Source organism: Nicotiana attenuata, unplaced genomic scaffold (genome assembly GCF_001879085.1).
Source record: "Nicotiana attenuata strain UT unplaced genomic scaffold, NIATTr2, whole genome shotgun sequence".
NCBI lineage: Eukaryota > Viridiplantae > Streptophyta > Magnoliopsida > Solanales > Solanaceae > Nicotiana > Nicotiana attenuata.
In genome coordinates, this window is record NW_017670758.1 from 52372 (window position 1) to 64842 (window position 12471).

The 12471-nt window shown below is 36.5% G+C and overlaps 2 protein-coding genes across 2 annotated transcripts in view; one reads left to right on the forward strand and one right to left on the reverse strand.

Annotated features, from left to right (window-relative positions):
- The first annotated feature begins 203 nt into the window (after positions 1-203).
- LOC109243059 (plant UBX domain-containing protein 7) lies at positions 204-8885 on the forward strand. The gene is made up of 10 exons (XM_019409952.1): positions 204-492; positions 2081-2205; positions 2315-2428; positions 4399-4594; positions 5615-5692; positions 5795-5863; positions 7011-7154; positions 7277-7385; positions 7807-8069; positions 8437-8885. The coding sequence occupies exons 1-10, from the start codon at positions 391-393 to the stop codon at positions 8599-8601; spliced, it is 1365 nt and encodes a 454-aa protein (XP_019265497.1). The 5' UTR covers positions 204-390; the 3' UTR covers positions 8602-8885.
- Positions 8886-9738: 853 nt separating this feature from the next.
- Positions 9739-12471, reverse strand: part of LOC109243060 (outer envelope pore protein 37, chloroplastic) — a 7756-nt gene continuing 5023 nt past the window's right edge. The window contains exons 4-6 of the mRNA XM_019409953.1: positions 11641-11735; positions 10613-10733; positions 9739-10112 (exon numbers count right to left, since the gene is read on the reverse strand). Coding sequence (XP_019265498.1) covers positions 9981-10112; positions 10613-10733; positions 11641-11735 — 348 coding nt within the window. The 3' untranslated portion in view covers positions 9739-9980. The remainder of the gene's footprint in view (positions 10113-10612; positions 10734-11640; positions 11736-12471) is intronic.

Genomic DNA, 12471 nt, shown 5'->3' on the forward strand with positions numbered 1-12471 from the left:
TATTTTTACACTTCTGCTTGATGTTTTACTCCTGTTTAAAATAAATTCATATTTAAAGTTGCGCTGACGAGGATAACAATACTCCCACAAATTTTAGATGGATGAAAAAAAAAAAATTACAACGGAGTTTTCTGTAATTAGAACAAATTCAGTGGAGGTATACGTAAATTTAAACATGATAATAATAATTCCTTTTCCGAGCCGAAGAAGGAACGAACAGACTCATATATCAACCCCCCCCCCCCCAAAAAAAAAAATCCCACCTCCTCACCTTCTTCATAGATACTCAGTCGGTGCGTTGCAGAAGAAATCTACAAAATTCATCAAAGTTAGGTTTTCCTTTTTCTCTTTCTAAAACATAACAGCACGAAAATTGAAGAGAGAGAAGCAATGGACGGCGTAAGGTCTGCGACGGACCAGCAGATGTTAGTTTCGTCTTTCCTTGAAATCGCCGTCGGTCAAACCGCCGATACTGCCCGTCAGTTCCTCCAGGTTCTAAAAATACCCTTTTTAATATTATAATGTATGTGTTTTACTTTATGTACAACAGTAGTAGATCCATGATTTACGTCTCGCCTATGGTGTAGTTCGAGTTAAAGAGAGTAGTGCACTAGCATTATTATATGTTAGTATCAAACTTTTTTCTACTAGTATATAAAAAAATCTTTTTTCCCCCAGCATTATCGTGTTGAGATAAAATTAATGTTTTTGAGCTTTAGTTTTTGTTCTCGGTGATTTTAATTAAATCTTATCTATTAAAGATCCAGGCTTTATGATGAAGAATTTATTTACTTATCAAAAGGAAGAAAAAAAGATTCTAGCTTTGCACAAAAGGGTGTGGCCCTAGTGGACAATGAAGTGAGAGGTAAGCCATGAGGTCTTAGGTTTCAATTCCTAGAGAAGGCAAAAACACTAAGTGATTTCTTTGTATCTACCTAAACCTTGGCGGGCAGAGTCACTCAGTACCTATGCTGGTGGGAGTAGCAAGTATCTCATGGAATAGTCGAGATACACCGAGCTTGCTTGGACACCACCGTCATAAACAAGATAAAGATATAAAAAATAGGAAAAAGATTCGAGCTTTGCAGAGAAGAATGTTCGCTTTTAATGGCTCAGGAGTGACTCCATGATAGATTTACGGTACAAAAGATTAGCTTAAAATTGGACTGGAAATTGCTCTATGTTCGTTCTTGACCTGTAAGTATATGATGTGTTCCGTAAGGTATGTTTTTATTTTTGGATTAGATTGTGGCTTGAGGCTTGTAGAACTCGTTAATGAACAAAGTTAATAGTTTGTGTATATACAGATTTGAGATTTGGAATAATAATTTAATGATCCCTCCACTCATAATAGCAACCGAGGGATAAAGTTAGCAGCTTTGGGGCATGTACTAGCCGAAGGATGTATGTAGGTCGAGGTGCACACGGCCTTGTCTGGACATCACTGTTACGGAAAATAGAAGAATTAGGACCTTTGGGGCCTAGATTTTATGTTATGATGTATGCCCGTTATTACGTCCTACCTTTATCTTGTTATTACTAAAATATGCGATCCTGTCAATCTTGTGGAAGTTAAATGAATTTAGGGGTTTCCTTTTGTTTCGACAACGCATCTACAACTTTTAGGACAGAAAATAGATGGATGAGACTTGTATATTTGATTTGGTAAATTTGCTTACCGTTATATCAATTGAGCTCTTCCATTCAGTTATACCTTCTGATTCTGTATCACAGTCAAATTAATTTCCTCAAGCTTTGGTGACAACTTAGTTTTGGATCTTTTAGTTGTAGGGGCCTGAGAGACATTTATTTCATGTATTGGTAATAAGACGAGTCAATGGGTGGAAAAGTAAGCAGATAATGAAACGCTGAGTAGGTAGAGGGTTTTATTGCTATTGATGGCATTGTCGTTTGCTTAATTGTGGCTATTATGTTGGCTCTTGTTGCATCTTGTTTTCATCAGGGGCATATGCAGAACATTTATTTGTGGTCAATCGGAATTGATGATTTTTCTGCTTTTTGGTAATTTTTAGTGCCTAGTTACTATAAGGTGGAGATTGTAAATATTCTTTGTGCGCAGGCAACAAGCTGGAAGCTTGACGAAGCAATTCAGCTTTTCTACATCGGAAATGAGGCTGGGGCTGCAGCATCTTTTAATTCTCCACAATTGGGAAATGATGCACTTCTTGGTGATCCGAGCTTGAGGTATTTTTAATATAGATACACCCTGTGATCTTTCTGTTTTAGTTATTCCTTTGCCCTTTTTAGTTTTTAATTACTTTCTCTATCTTTGCAATTCTTGTGTTTGGTCCAGTGGAGCTGTGAAGGACTCGGCAGACAACAGCTGGGGACCAGGCGACGGAGAAGATATACGACCACCTTTACCTGTAAAAAGGGAAGTTCTTTATGACAATGCCGTACTATATGGGTATGCTATTCCACTTCTCATGCTTCTAAATCTACTCAATTGTCTATATGTGAGCCTTTTGTTTTGTTGTTTGCTCATTCTATTTCATTCTCATGTTTTTACTGGAGTTGGCACGGTCATTTTGTGTAATAGCAACTACCGCTGTAAAATCCATGTGCTAGAAAATATGAAGATATGAGGTTTTAGGGAGCTGTAAAATTAAACTCAGTATACGTCCACTGGAGAAAACTTTTATCCTCACTGTAGGAGTAAGATGCACTTTTTTAATGTGCCCTCAAGGCTTAGTTCAAGTGGCAAAGGTTGAAGGACTTGTGACTTAGCCTTAGGTCACAGGTTCAAGCCCTGTCATGTGAACTAAGCCTGGTATAAGTGGAGAAGGATAGAGGGCATGCATTATCCCCGAGTTTCGAAGGCTGTAGTTGGTCCTAAGGTTGGCTGCAGACGAATTTCCCTCTCATAAAAAAAATGCTCTTTCTTAATGCCTGAGAAAATTGATCAATATTTTGTTTGTTTTTTAATTTTTCCTTATTTGGGTTGAAGCAAGGGACTTGTTCATCCTCCTCAATCTTAGACTAGATTCTTCCTCTTCTTTTTGTCCTTATCAAAAAAAAAAAAAATCTGAGGACCTCTTTTATTGTTTTATGCCGGATGCGTTGGTGAACCCAAAAATGCTCGCCACCACTAAGGACTGAAATTCACTTCAGCACATAATATTATTCGGCTAAGCATTGAAGAGTAAGAAGCTGTAATTAGCAATTACTTGATTCAAAACAGTTTCCTTTCAATGCTCCTAGTCCGCATAATAGTATACCAAGATCAGGGGCCTCAAGCACATGCTTACATTTTAGATTCAAAAGGGAGTAAGAGAGGAAGAAGAGAAACAGTGTTTGGTTGTACTTCTTGTTATGTTTAATTTAAGTCTAAAGTTTAAAAATGCTTACGGAAAAAAAACTGCAGTTTACCAAAAGTTTGATTTTGGAAATTGTTAAGCATAATAATTACAGATGTTTTCTTATTATAAACAAAAACGAGTAAATTAAATCCAGACAAAGTCTTTGTTATTCTGTCTTAGAATTACTCTTTTTCTTCATATTTTAACCGTCACACCAATCCTCTAGGTTCGATAGAGCAATCTTCCTCCCTTTATTGTTTCTGGCTTTTAATATTTTGGATCTCCACTCAACTTTTTGGGGTTAGGGGATATGGTGTCTTCCAGAAGTCGTGTCTTCACTGTACATTCCAACACTCGTCAGCCACAACAAACGTGGAGATTTCAGGGTAACCTGGGGTTTCCAACGTAGGAGAAGCTTAAATCATCTATGTCAAAAGGAAAAGCTCAAATCATTGTTCTTCTACATATGGAAATAAGATGCATTTGCCATTAGTCAAAATTACAACAAGTATCAGGCTGGTTGCAGTAGTTCAGAATTGTAGTTCTCTGCTTGTTGTGTTGCACAAGAATTGTTATAAATTCTCGTCTTATGTGAGGCATCATAGAGTTTCTCATATAGATATTTATCCAGGCGAAAACGTGTTTCCTTATTATAATAGATATTTAGCACTCAGAATAATTGATGCTACTCATAAATTTAGACCTACTGTGGTCCTCTTCTTCCTTTTAATGTCTTTCTCTTTTCATTATTATGGTTGTGATGCAACCAAGTTGTACTATGAACTGTATTCATTGTTCTCTCAGTGCAAACAACTCAACTATCTACCTTTTTCACAAATGGTACAGCTCTTTCTTTCCATTTTTTGCAGTATCTGGAGTGCAAATGCATGATGTATATGCACTTAGATATCAAAACTTGCTAATTGACTGTCTTGACAAAGATACTAAGCGGTTGTGTGCAAAGCTAATCTATACTATTTTGCCGTTTTCATTTTCTAATTTTCTTTCTAAAGGAGGTTTTCCCCCTTTCATTTGTACCCTTATTTTGTTGAATTGATTTTCTTGTGTTGTTCTTTAGGTCATCAGGAGTGGGAGGTTCATCACGTGAACCTCGATTAGTAGTTCCCTTCCGCAATTTTGAGGAGGAAATGAAGCGTCCTGGGGTATGGGAGGCAGAGAAACGTTCTATTTCTACAGCAGATGCTGCTCAAGACAATCTTGCTTCTTTGTATCGTCCTCCTTTTGCCTTGATGTACCATGGGCCTTTTGAAAAGGTAAATGGACCTTCTTACTGGAAAGATTTGTTGCTCAGTTTCCTGCTTCACTAAGTACTTTATTTGTTTTCTGTGGTGATTTTCCTCGCGCTTGTTGCTCTTGCGAGGATTTTTCTTGATTATACTTTACATTTTATGCAGTCTGTGTTCTGGCAACTAGTGAGTGGAGAGGTTGCAAATTAATATGTTAGCCAAAGAACCTTATTATTTTGTGGCATTTCAAAAGTCAAAACTAAGTAGCAAAAAGTTATTCCCTTCACAACTTATGATGTTGTTTGGTTACTTGTGTTCCTTTGATTAAGTAGAGGGTTAACAAAGTAAATTGAATGTTGTTGGATTTGGTTTTTCGTAGATGCTAGACGTAAACTTTTCTTCTTATTATTGTATTTGCTTCTACCATGCTTATTTACTTCTTGTCTTATCCTAGTTGCCATATTCTTTTACTCGTAATATCATGGGTCAATGGGTGCCTTTCTTTTATTCTGTGTTCTGGTTGTTTAAAGAGTATTTGCATTAATAACAAAAAACACAAACCATAAACCTTACTTTATCAACAAAAAACAAAAAAATAAAAAACACAACCCATATACTATAGATAATAATGTAGGAAGTCTTACAAAAAAAAGTGTGTGTCCACAAACAGCAGCCTACTATCTGTACGAATGGGGATATTTTGAAGCTTCAAAAATAGAGAAAGTAGGATACTGCTTGGATCTGTGAAATGGGATAATTTGTTCCTTTTAAAAGGACAAGTGAGTTGCATAGCAATCTCTATTAATGTTCTGGGGGACTAATACTAGTTTAGTGTATTGAATTGATTCTTAACCCATTTGTTTTATGCCTATCAATCTGGTTGTTCTAAACTGTGGAAAAAAGCACAATCTTGTGATTATGGTTGCTTGTCACTTTTTAACCCAGTTACTTGGATTGTACTTCATGTGATGCTTTTACTGGAGTACATTACCTATGTTGCTGTGTTCCTTGGTGGATATTGTTTCCCTGAATAATCTGTAATTGCAGGCAAAAGATGCTGCTAGAGCACAGAACAAATGGCTCTTGGTGAATATGCAATCCACGCGAGAATTCAGCTCACATATGGTATGTCTCTTGACATCTCCCCTTATTGGGAACATAGAAGCTGAAACAATGTCTTTTCCTTGTTATGTTCTTTGACTCACTTTTCTTAACCTGCTTTTGAAGCTTAACCGAGACACTTGGGCTAATGAGGCTGTTGCTCAGACTATCAAAAGCAACTTCATCTTCTGGCAGGTTGGTGCTACTTTTTTCTTTCTTTTAAACAAGTTCTATAGTCAGACTTGCATGCAGTTTTACCTGTGTGTCTCAACTTTTATTTGTTTACATTAATCAAGGACTTGTTTCATTGGCTCTTTATCAGTTTTGCTTCTCTACACATGACGCTGGCCTTTTGACAATGTAGCCATTATGTGTAACTAGTACATTTGCTAGATATATCCTCCAGATGTCACAAAATTTGTTAGAATTACTTGTGCTGAAATCTGGTAGAAATTTGGCTATGTTGTCATGTTAGACGACATGGAATGAATCTTCTGGTCTTGAAAGAAAGAAAAAGAATAAGAGACTATATGTGCTACTTTTACGCATGTAATGCCAATGTGACTGACCAAAGTGCCAGGTTTTGTCTGTCCATTCTAAGTTTGAAATACATGAGCTTGGACAGGGAAAGAAAGCAGGAAAAATATTGTTCTGCACTCAATCAAAGGAACACATGGCATGCAGTCCGTACGCTTCTGAAGGTGCCTGGTTAAATGGTTGGAATTAGATGAGGACACAGTCCCAAATACATCTGTGAAAACTTTGATATCGTAAGCTAGCAGCTAGAAAGAGGACCACCAATGGGTGTATAAGTTTGATACTAGTCTGGTTTCCAAGTTAAGCCTGCATGGTAAGTTCTAAGAGTAGTTTTTGAGAGAACTTGGAAATAGTTATTAGTATGAGTAACTTTGTCTTAATAGACTAAATGGACCTATGAACTTTTCACTTAGAGGAAAAAGTTTAAATGGATATATCCATGCTGCACATCTGGCCGGTAGAATCTGTGTCACAATCTTGGATTCATACTTGAAATAGCTGATGGGAGAACCAGAGTACTATGTTGAAAATGTAAAAATGACAGAAAGGATAAAGCAGGCTGTCTCCTTTGTTCTATTTGGGATGATTTTGTGGAGGGGCTACTAAATTACTGTCATTTTACTGGATGTCCCCAAAGCGACTAAATTGCTCTATCGTTTTATTGGCTGCATGATTCTGAAAGTAGTAGCTTGATGACTTCTGTGTTTTTCCTTTTCTTTTTTGGTTTGAGACAAGAATGGTTAAAAACTCTTAAAATGTCTTTTCTGTTTCACTCACTGTTCTTTTTTTCCTTGTTTACATGCAGGTGTATGATGATACGGAGGAGGGCAGCAAAGTTTGCACTTACTACAAGTTAGATTCTATGCCTGTTGTATTGGTACTTGATCCTATAACAGGTCAGAAGATGCGTTCTTGGCGTGGAATGGTTCAGCCAGAAACTTTGCTAGAGGTTTGTTGTTGTTCCTTTACCTTGTTATGTTTGCCTACATAACTTGTAGGACTTGAGTACCTTTTTGTGTTTACAACATCTATTACAACTGAAGGGAACTGATATATCGTGTGCTGATGCAGGATCTCGTATCTTTCATGGATGCTAGCCCCTCAGAATATCATGTTAATCTTTCTCATAAACGACCAAGAGAAACTCCTCAGGCACCACCTCGTCAACCGCAACCTCAGAGTAAGTTTAATGTTTTTAATGCTGTTTAGTCTCTCTGCTGTTTGACACTACCTGTTTGGGGGGGGGGGGGGGTTCACAAAGAAAAAGGTTTCGGTGTTTTTGCAAGAGCTATATATTATAGAGGCCAAATGAAACTTTTCTGTGAGGTGACACTCCAGATTCATGATATGGCCTCAGAACACAGATCACAGCAGTTTTTGAAGTTTCTATCTCTTTCATCTTGATATAAAACTTATCGTGCAATGAGTTGCGTCCGTGGTCCGTCTTAGCCAAACAAGTCTCCGTCTTGACCAGCTACAATATTGATGTCTCGCTGCCACCTCCACCCAATGAAAAGTATAAAAGAAAATAGAAAACATATGAGTCAGATGCCCTACCAAATACAGATTGAACCTCATTTGTAAGGCTTCGTTATGTGCAGGTGAAATTGGAGAAGAGGACGAAGAACTACAACGAGCATTGGCAGCCTCTATGGAAGGCATTGAAGATCCTGGTGCAGTTGCCTCTAAAGAAACTAGTGAAGCTAATGATGATGGAGAAGAGAAGCACTTGATAAAGAAGCCTTCTTATCCTCCTTTATCTGAAGAACCCAAGGGTGACAGGACCCTCCTCTGCAGAGTTGCAATTCGCTTTCCTGATGGTCGCAGGCTTCAAAGGAATTTCTTACGATCTGACTCAATTAAGGTAAAGCTTTATTTCATATCTGTTCTATAGAGTTGATGCATCTCAAGCTTGACTTGTGGTTTATTCTGACTTAATCTTCTAGAATCCTGTCTTGTAGGCTAACATGTTAACTTCTCCCCTTTTGATATGAAAATGCTCTTGGCATATAAAGTTACAAATTCTCCTTAAATAATAATGCATAAGATACTTCCATTAAGAGAAGTCAACTCTCCTTAGCTTACTTGGATACAGCTTCTTAGTTGGATGTAATGTTATCTACATAATGCAAGAAAAGTGAACATCTGATAAAGGCACAACATTCTTTTGCCTGTATGATTATTTGGAGTCGTTGGAATGCAGCTGGCTTATTGGTCTTTTCTCTTTTCAGCTGCTATGGTCCTTCTGTTCTACCCAGCTTGAGGAAGCCAAGACAAGGCCATTTCGATTTACTCAAGCTATCCCAGGCGCATCGAAGTTTTTGGAGTACGATAGCAACATAACCTTTGAGGAGTCAGGTCTTGCCAATTCTATTATTTCATTCACTTGGGAGTGAACCGATGGATTTACATAGTGATGTAAATCTGATAATTTATTTATGACTACTGGGCAAGGATGTCGATCAAAGGATCCTACTGGTCGAGTGCTTTCTGCCTTTTCTACTTGTCAACAAAAAAAAAAAAAAAAAACTTTCTGCCTTTTCTCTTTGCCGTTATTTTGCCTTTAGTATTTTGGCTTTGGAAGTTGTATAAGATGCTATTAAAGTCTGTACATCTTGCTTAACATGTACATAATTATGATGAGTTCTTGATGTCTAGTATGTCAATTTTATCACTCCAACCTTGTTATGCTATTGGTAATTCATTTTTTTTTTAACTTTGGACTAAATATTGTTTTTCATTCTCCTTGGGTGAGAAAATAGATGTTTAAGACGAGTGCCTATTGCTCTGAGTCAGGGCAACTGACTCTATAGTGCCCGTAACTTTTTCGATACTGTTATATAGCTTAAAATATCTGGTTTACTGATAATTGTAAGGGAGGAAGTGCACAAGATGAGTTCTTATGAAGCTTGTGTTTTGAAAATATTTATTACATTCGCGAGCTAAATAATTATAAGCATCTCCATTTTTGCTGCAATTTGGTTCTCATTTCACTTTCTTCCTATTAAACGGAAAAGTGGGAAAACTTTACTTTCTTCAAATATATTATGACTGTATACGGCCCCTGGTTTAGTTTCAGGATCTTATTTCCTTATTTCTTTTTGGAATTTCATGGTTGGTTTTGTTTTTTGTTTTCCCTTTCTTTTTGGGTATAATCATCTAGCATTGGGAATTCACTTGTCTGACTAATCCAGAACTGTTGGTTAAGTTGGGGGATCCCAATCATCCCAAACACATCCTATGATGGTATTGGCTTCATTTTTACAAGAAACAAAGAGAAGTTAATATCACGAGTTTTGGTCTGATAATCCAAATGCATCAAGATTTTAGAAGACAATGTTATGCACTAATTAAAGTAGGATGAAAGACAACAAATTGTGAGTAATCAATTTATAAAAAAATAATTCCAAACTAACCAGTCTCTTTCTTGTTGAACATTTTAAGATTGCCCAACTCACAGAAAGCTAGAACACGAGCTCAAATTTTTCACGTAGCTGGCGAGATAAAGATCAAAATCGGTTTAGCGAAAAATATGGCAGAAAATTTAAACATGACATTTCTGATTCAGCTGAAAGATGCAGGTTTATTGATTGCAACATGATTGAGTTAAAAGACATTTTCAAGCTTTACATGCTTGGTAAAGAGCGAAAAAGAACACTTGCTAGGAAAGGTTCAGAATTTGTGACAGCTAAAGAAACATCCATAATTCCACTGTAAACAATTACCTTTCTCATTACAGCAAAGGTAAGAGAGGAGTCTTAGTATTATAAAATCATCATATATCCCACCTCTTCTTCACACGGAACATCAAAGATGAAGATGTAATGTCATCTTGAGGTACTTGAAGCATAAATTGAACTTTCATCTTCATCGGAGCTGTCTTCGCTTTTCCAGCTTCCTCGCCAGCCTAACAAAAAAAAATGTGGCAGGAGTAGATGCTATTATTATGCATCATAACTTTGTAGTTTCTTTTTTTTTTTTGACAAGCAGGAAAAGCATTAACCCTGCTCATTGCAATAGACATTGTTGAAAAAGAAAAAAACCTTTGTTCCAATAGAGATTTTCTATTGGGTTTGTTTGCATAAAGAGAAAGAGACCTTCCTTTTGATTGTTTCTATCTTTAGTTAAATAGTCTCCTCTAGCCATTAAGAAAAATAATTATTTAAAAACGGAAGAAGTAGTCACTCAAATTATAAAGGCATACAAAACTTTTTTTAAAAAAAAAATAAACCAATGGAAGAAAGGGAAAAAACACGTCAAAACTATCAATATACTTGGAGATCTCAGATAAAAAATAAAGTAATTGAAGATAACTACTAAAGCAAATTAAAGCAGCATAACAATCAAAGCTGAAAAGCAGTTTGTTCCTATTTGCTATGAAAGGACTGAAGCACCAAAAGAACTTACCCATAGAGATGCCCAACCAAGTCGCACTTCTGAATCATAACCAGCTTTGAACTTGAAGTCTTTTCCAATATTGTGTTTATAAACTGTGCTCCAGTAGTTCGTGTCCAAATTATACCAGTAGCTGAACCGCAGGACAAAGGATATCAATAGAGGAGCACCCACTTAATGACAAAAAATGGCTGGAAATCTTGAAGTTAAAAGTAACAACATTAATAAATACAAATAAATATTGCATCTCTGCGAGTTTCATAATACAGCCGCTACTATATTCAAGGATATGCATTTGTAATCATGAAAAGTACTTTTAATCATGGATTAATATTTTCCATATTAACAAAAAATGTATTATTATTTCCAGATGAAGCTCTATAGATCAGCCTGTATAACAAGCAGTTCCCACCTTTTTGGGTATATTTAGGAAATGACATTAGGTATCTAGACTCCTGCATCATAATATCACTGTATGATTTCTAAACTAACAGTGACATCTAACATATAGTACATTCTATGACATTCATAACTTCAAGCAGTTCAGTCTATTGAACCTAAATATGTAATTTTTTTTATCATGGATCAATATTTTCCATCTTAACAAAAAGCGTATTATTATTTCCAGATGAAGCTCTATAGTTCAGGCCATATATACAAGCAGCTCCCACCGTTTTGGTATATTTAGAAAATGACAGATTCAGTAACAAAATTCCTGCAGCATGATATCACTGTATGATTTCTAATCAAACAACAACAACAAAAAATCCAGTGTAATCGTACAAGTGGGGTTTGAGGAGGGTAGTGTGTACGCAAACCTTACCCCCACCTTGAGAAGGTAGAGAGGTTGTTTCCGATAGACATGATTTCTAATCAAACAGCGACATATAATATCGTATGACATGCTTTCTAACTTCAAGCAGCTCAGTCGACTGAAGCTAGATATTTTCTCATATTATATGCTTTTGCATAAGAAATAAAAAAAATTGAACCCAGAAACATTATGTTAAAAGGAGGTCAAATGAAGATAGAGGCTCCACCTCAACTTGTCCGAAGGACCAAATCGACGCTTGAAGGCAAATGACATTGCATTTGAAGGCAAGGAAATGCTGGGAATAAATGCCATTTGCTCATCCTGCAAGATAGGAATGGTCAACTCCAAATACAGATCCAAATGTAGACAGAAAAATTCCTAACCACGTAGATTATTGGATCAGATGCTGCAAATTCTAAAAAAAAAAAAATTTGATGTGAGTTCCAGATATATGGACACATGAAAGCACAGGAGGACCCAACTGCATCGAAATGAATGTGCAATCCTATTCAAAGAGAACGGAATGGAAAAAAAATTCAGAAAATACATAAATGAAGCAATTGTGGATCAATAATTCCACAACATGCGCAGAGCACATTTTTCAAGTTCAAGCTCCACGGCAGATCTGCAAGATGATGTGATTCGCAGCATATGTTTGAGCAGCAAATATTGGTATTTCAGATATTATCGATATCTACCACAGATTATCAATATGAGAAGGGAAAAACAGATAAATGGCGATGGGAATTCAAAGGATTGCTTTGCCGCTCTAGGCATCTAGTACAATTCTCTTTTCACCCTATTATCTATTTCATTTTTTTCTTTTTCTTTCTATTAAACCCATCTGTTACTCAATAGTCAATACAATATCACATTAAAGTGAACCATATGAAACAAATCCTTCACAAGCACTGGAACATAAGACAAATTTAGCCTTGTCACACAATGTTTCACTGAACTTGCTTCGCTTCACATGTTCAGCCTAATAAATATGCTTCATGTGCTCTCCCCTCAAGGGCAATAGACCACCTTGTATATATCTACAAGAGAGAGAGGG

Coding starts and splice junctions, on each gene's coding strand:
- LOC109243059 (XM_019409952.1), top strand. CDS start 391: ATGGACGGCGTAAGGTCTGCGACGGACCAGCAGATGTTAGTTTCGTCT. Junction 493..2,080: donor CTGCCCGTCAGTTCCTCCAG/GTTCTAAAAATA, acceptor CTTTGTGCGCAG/GCAACAAGCTGGAAGCTTGA. Junction 8,070..8,436: donor TACGATCTGACTCAATTAAG/GTAAAGCTTTAT, acceptor TTCTCTTTTCAG/CTGCTATGGTCCTTCTGTTC.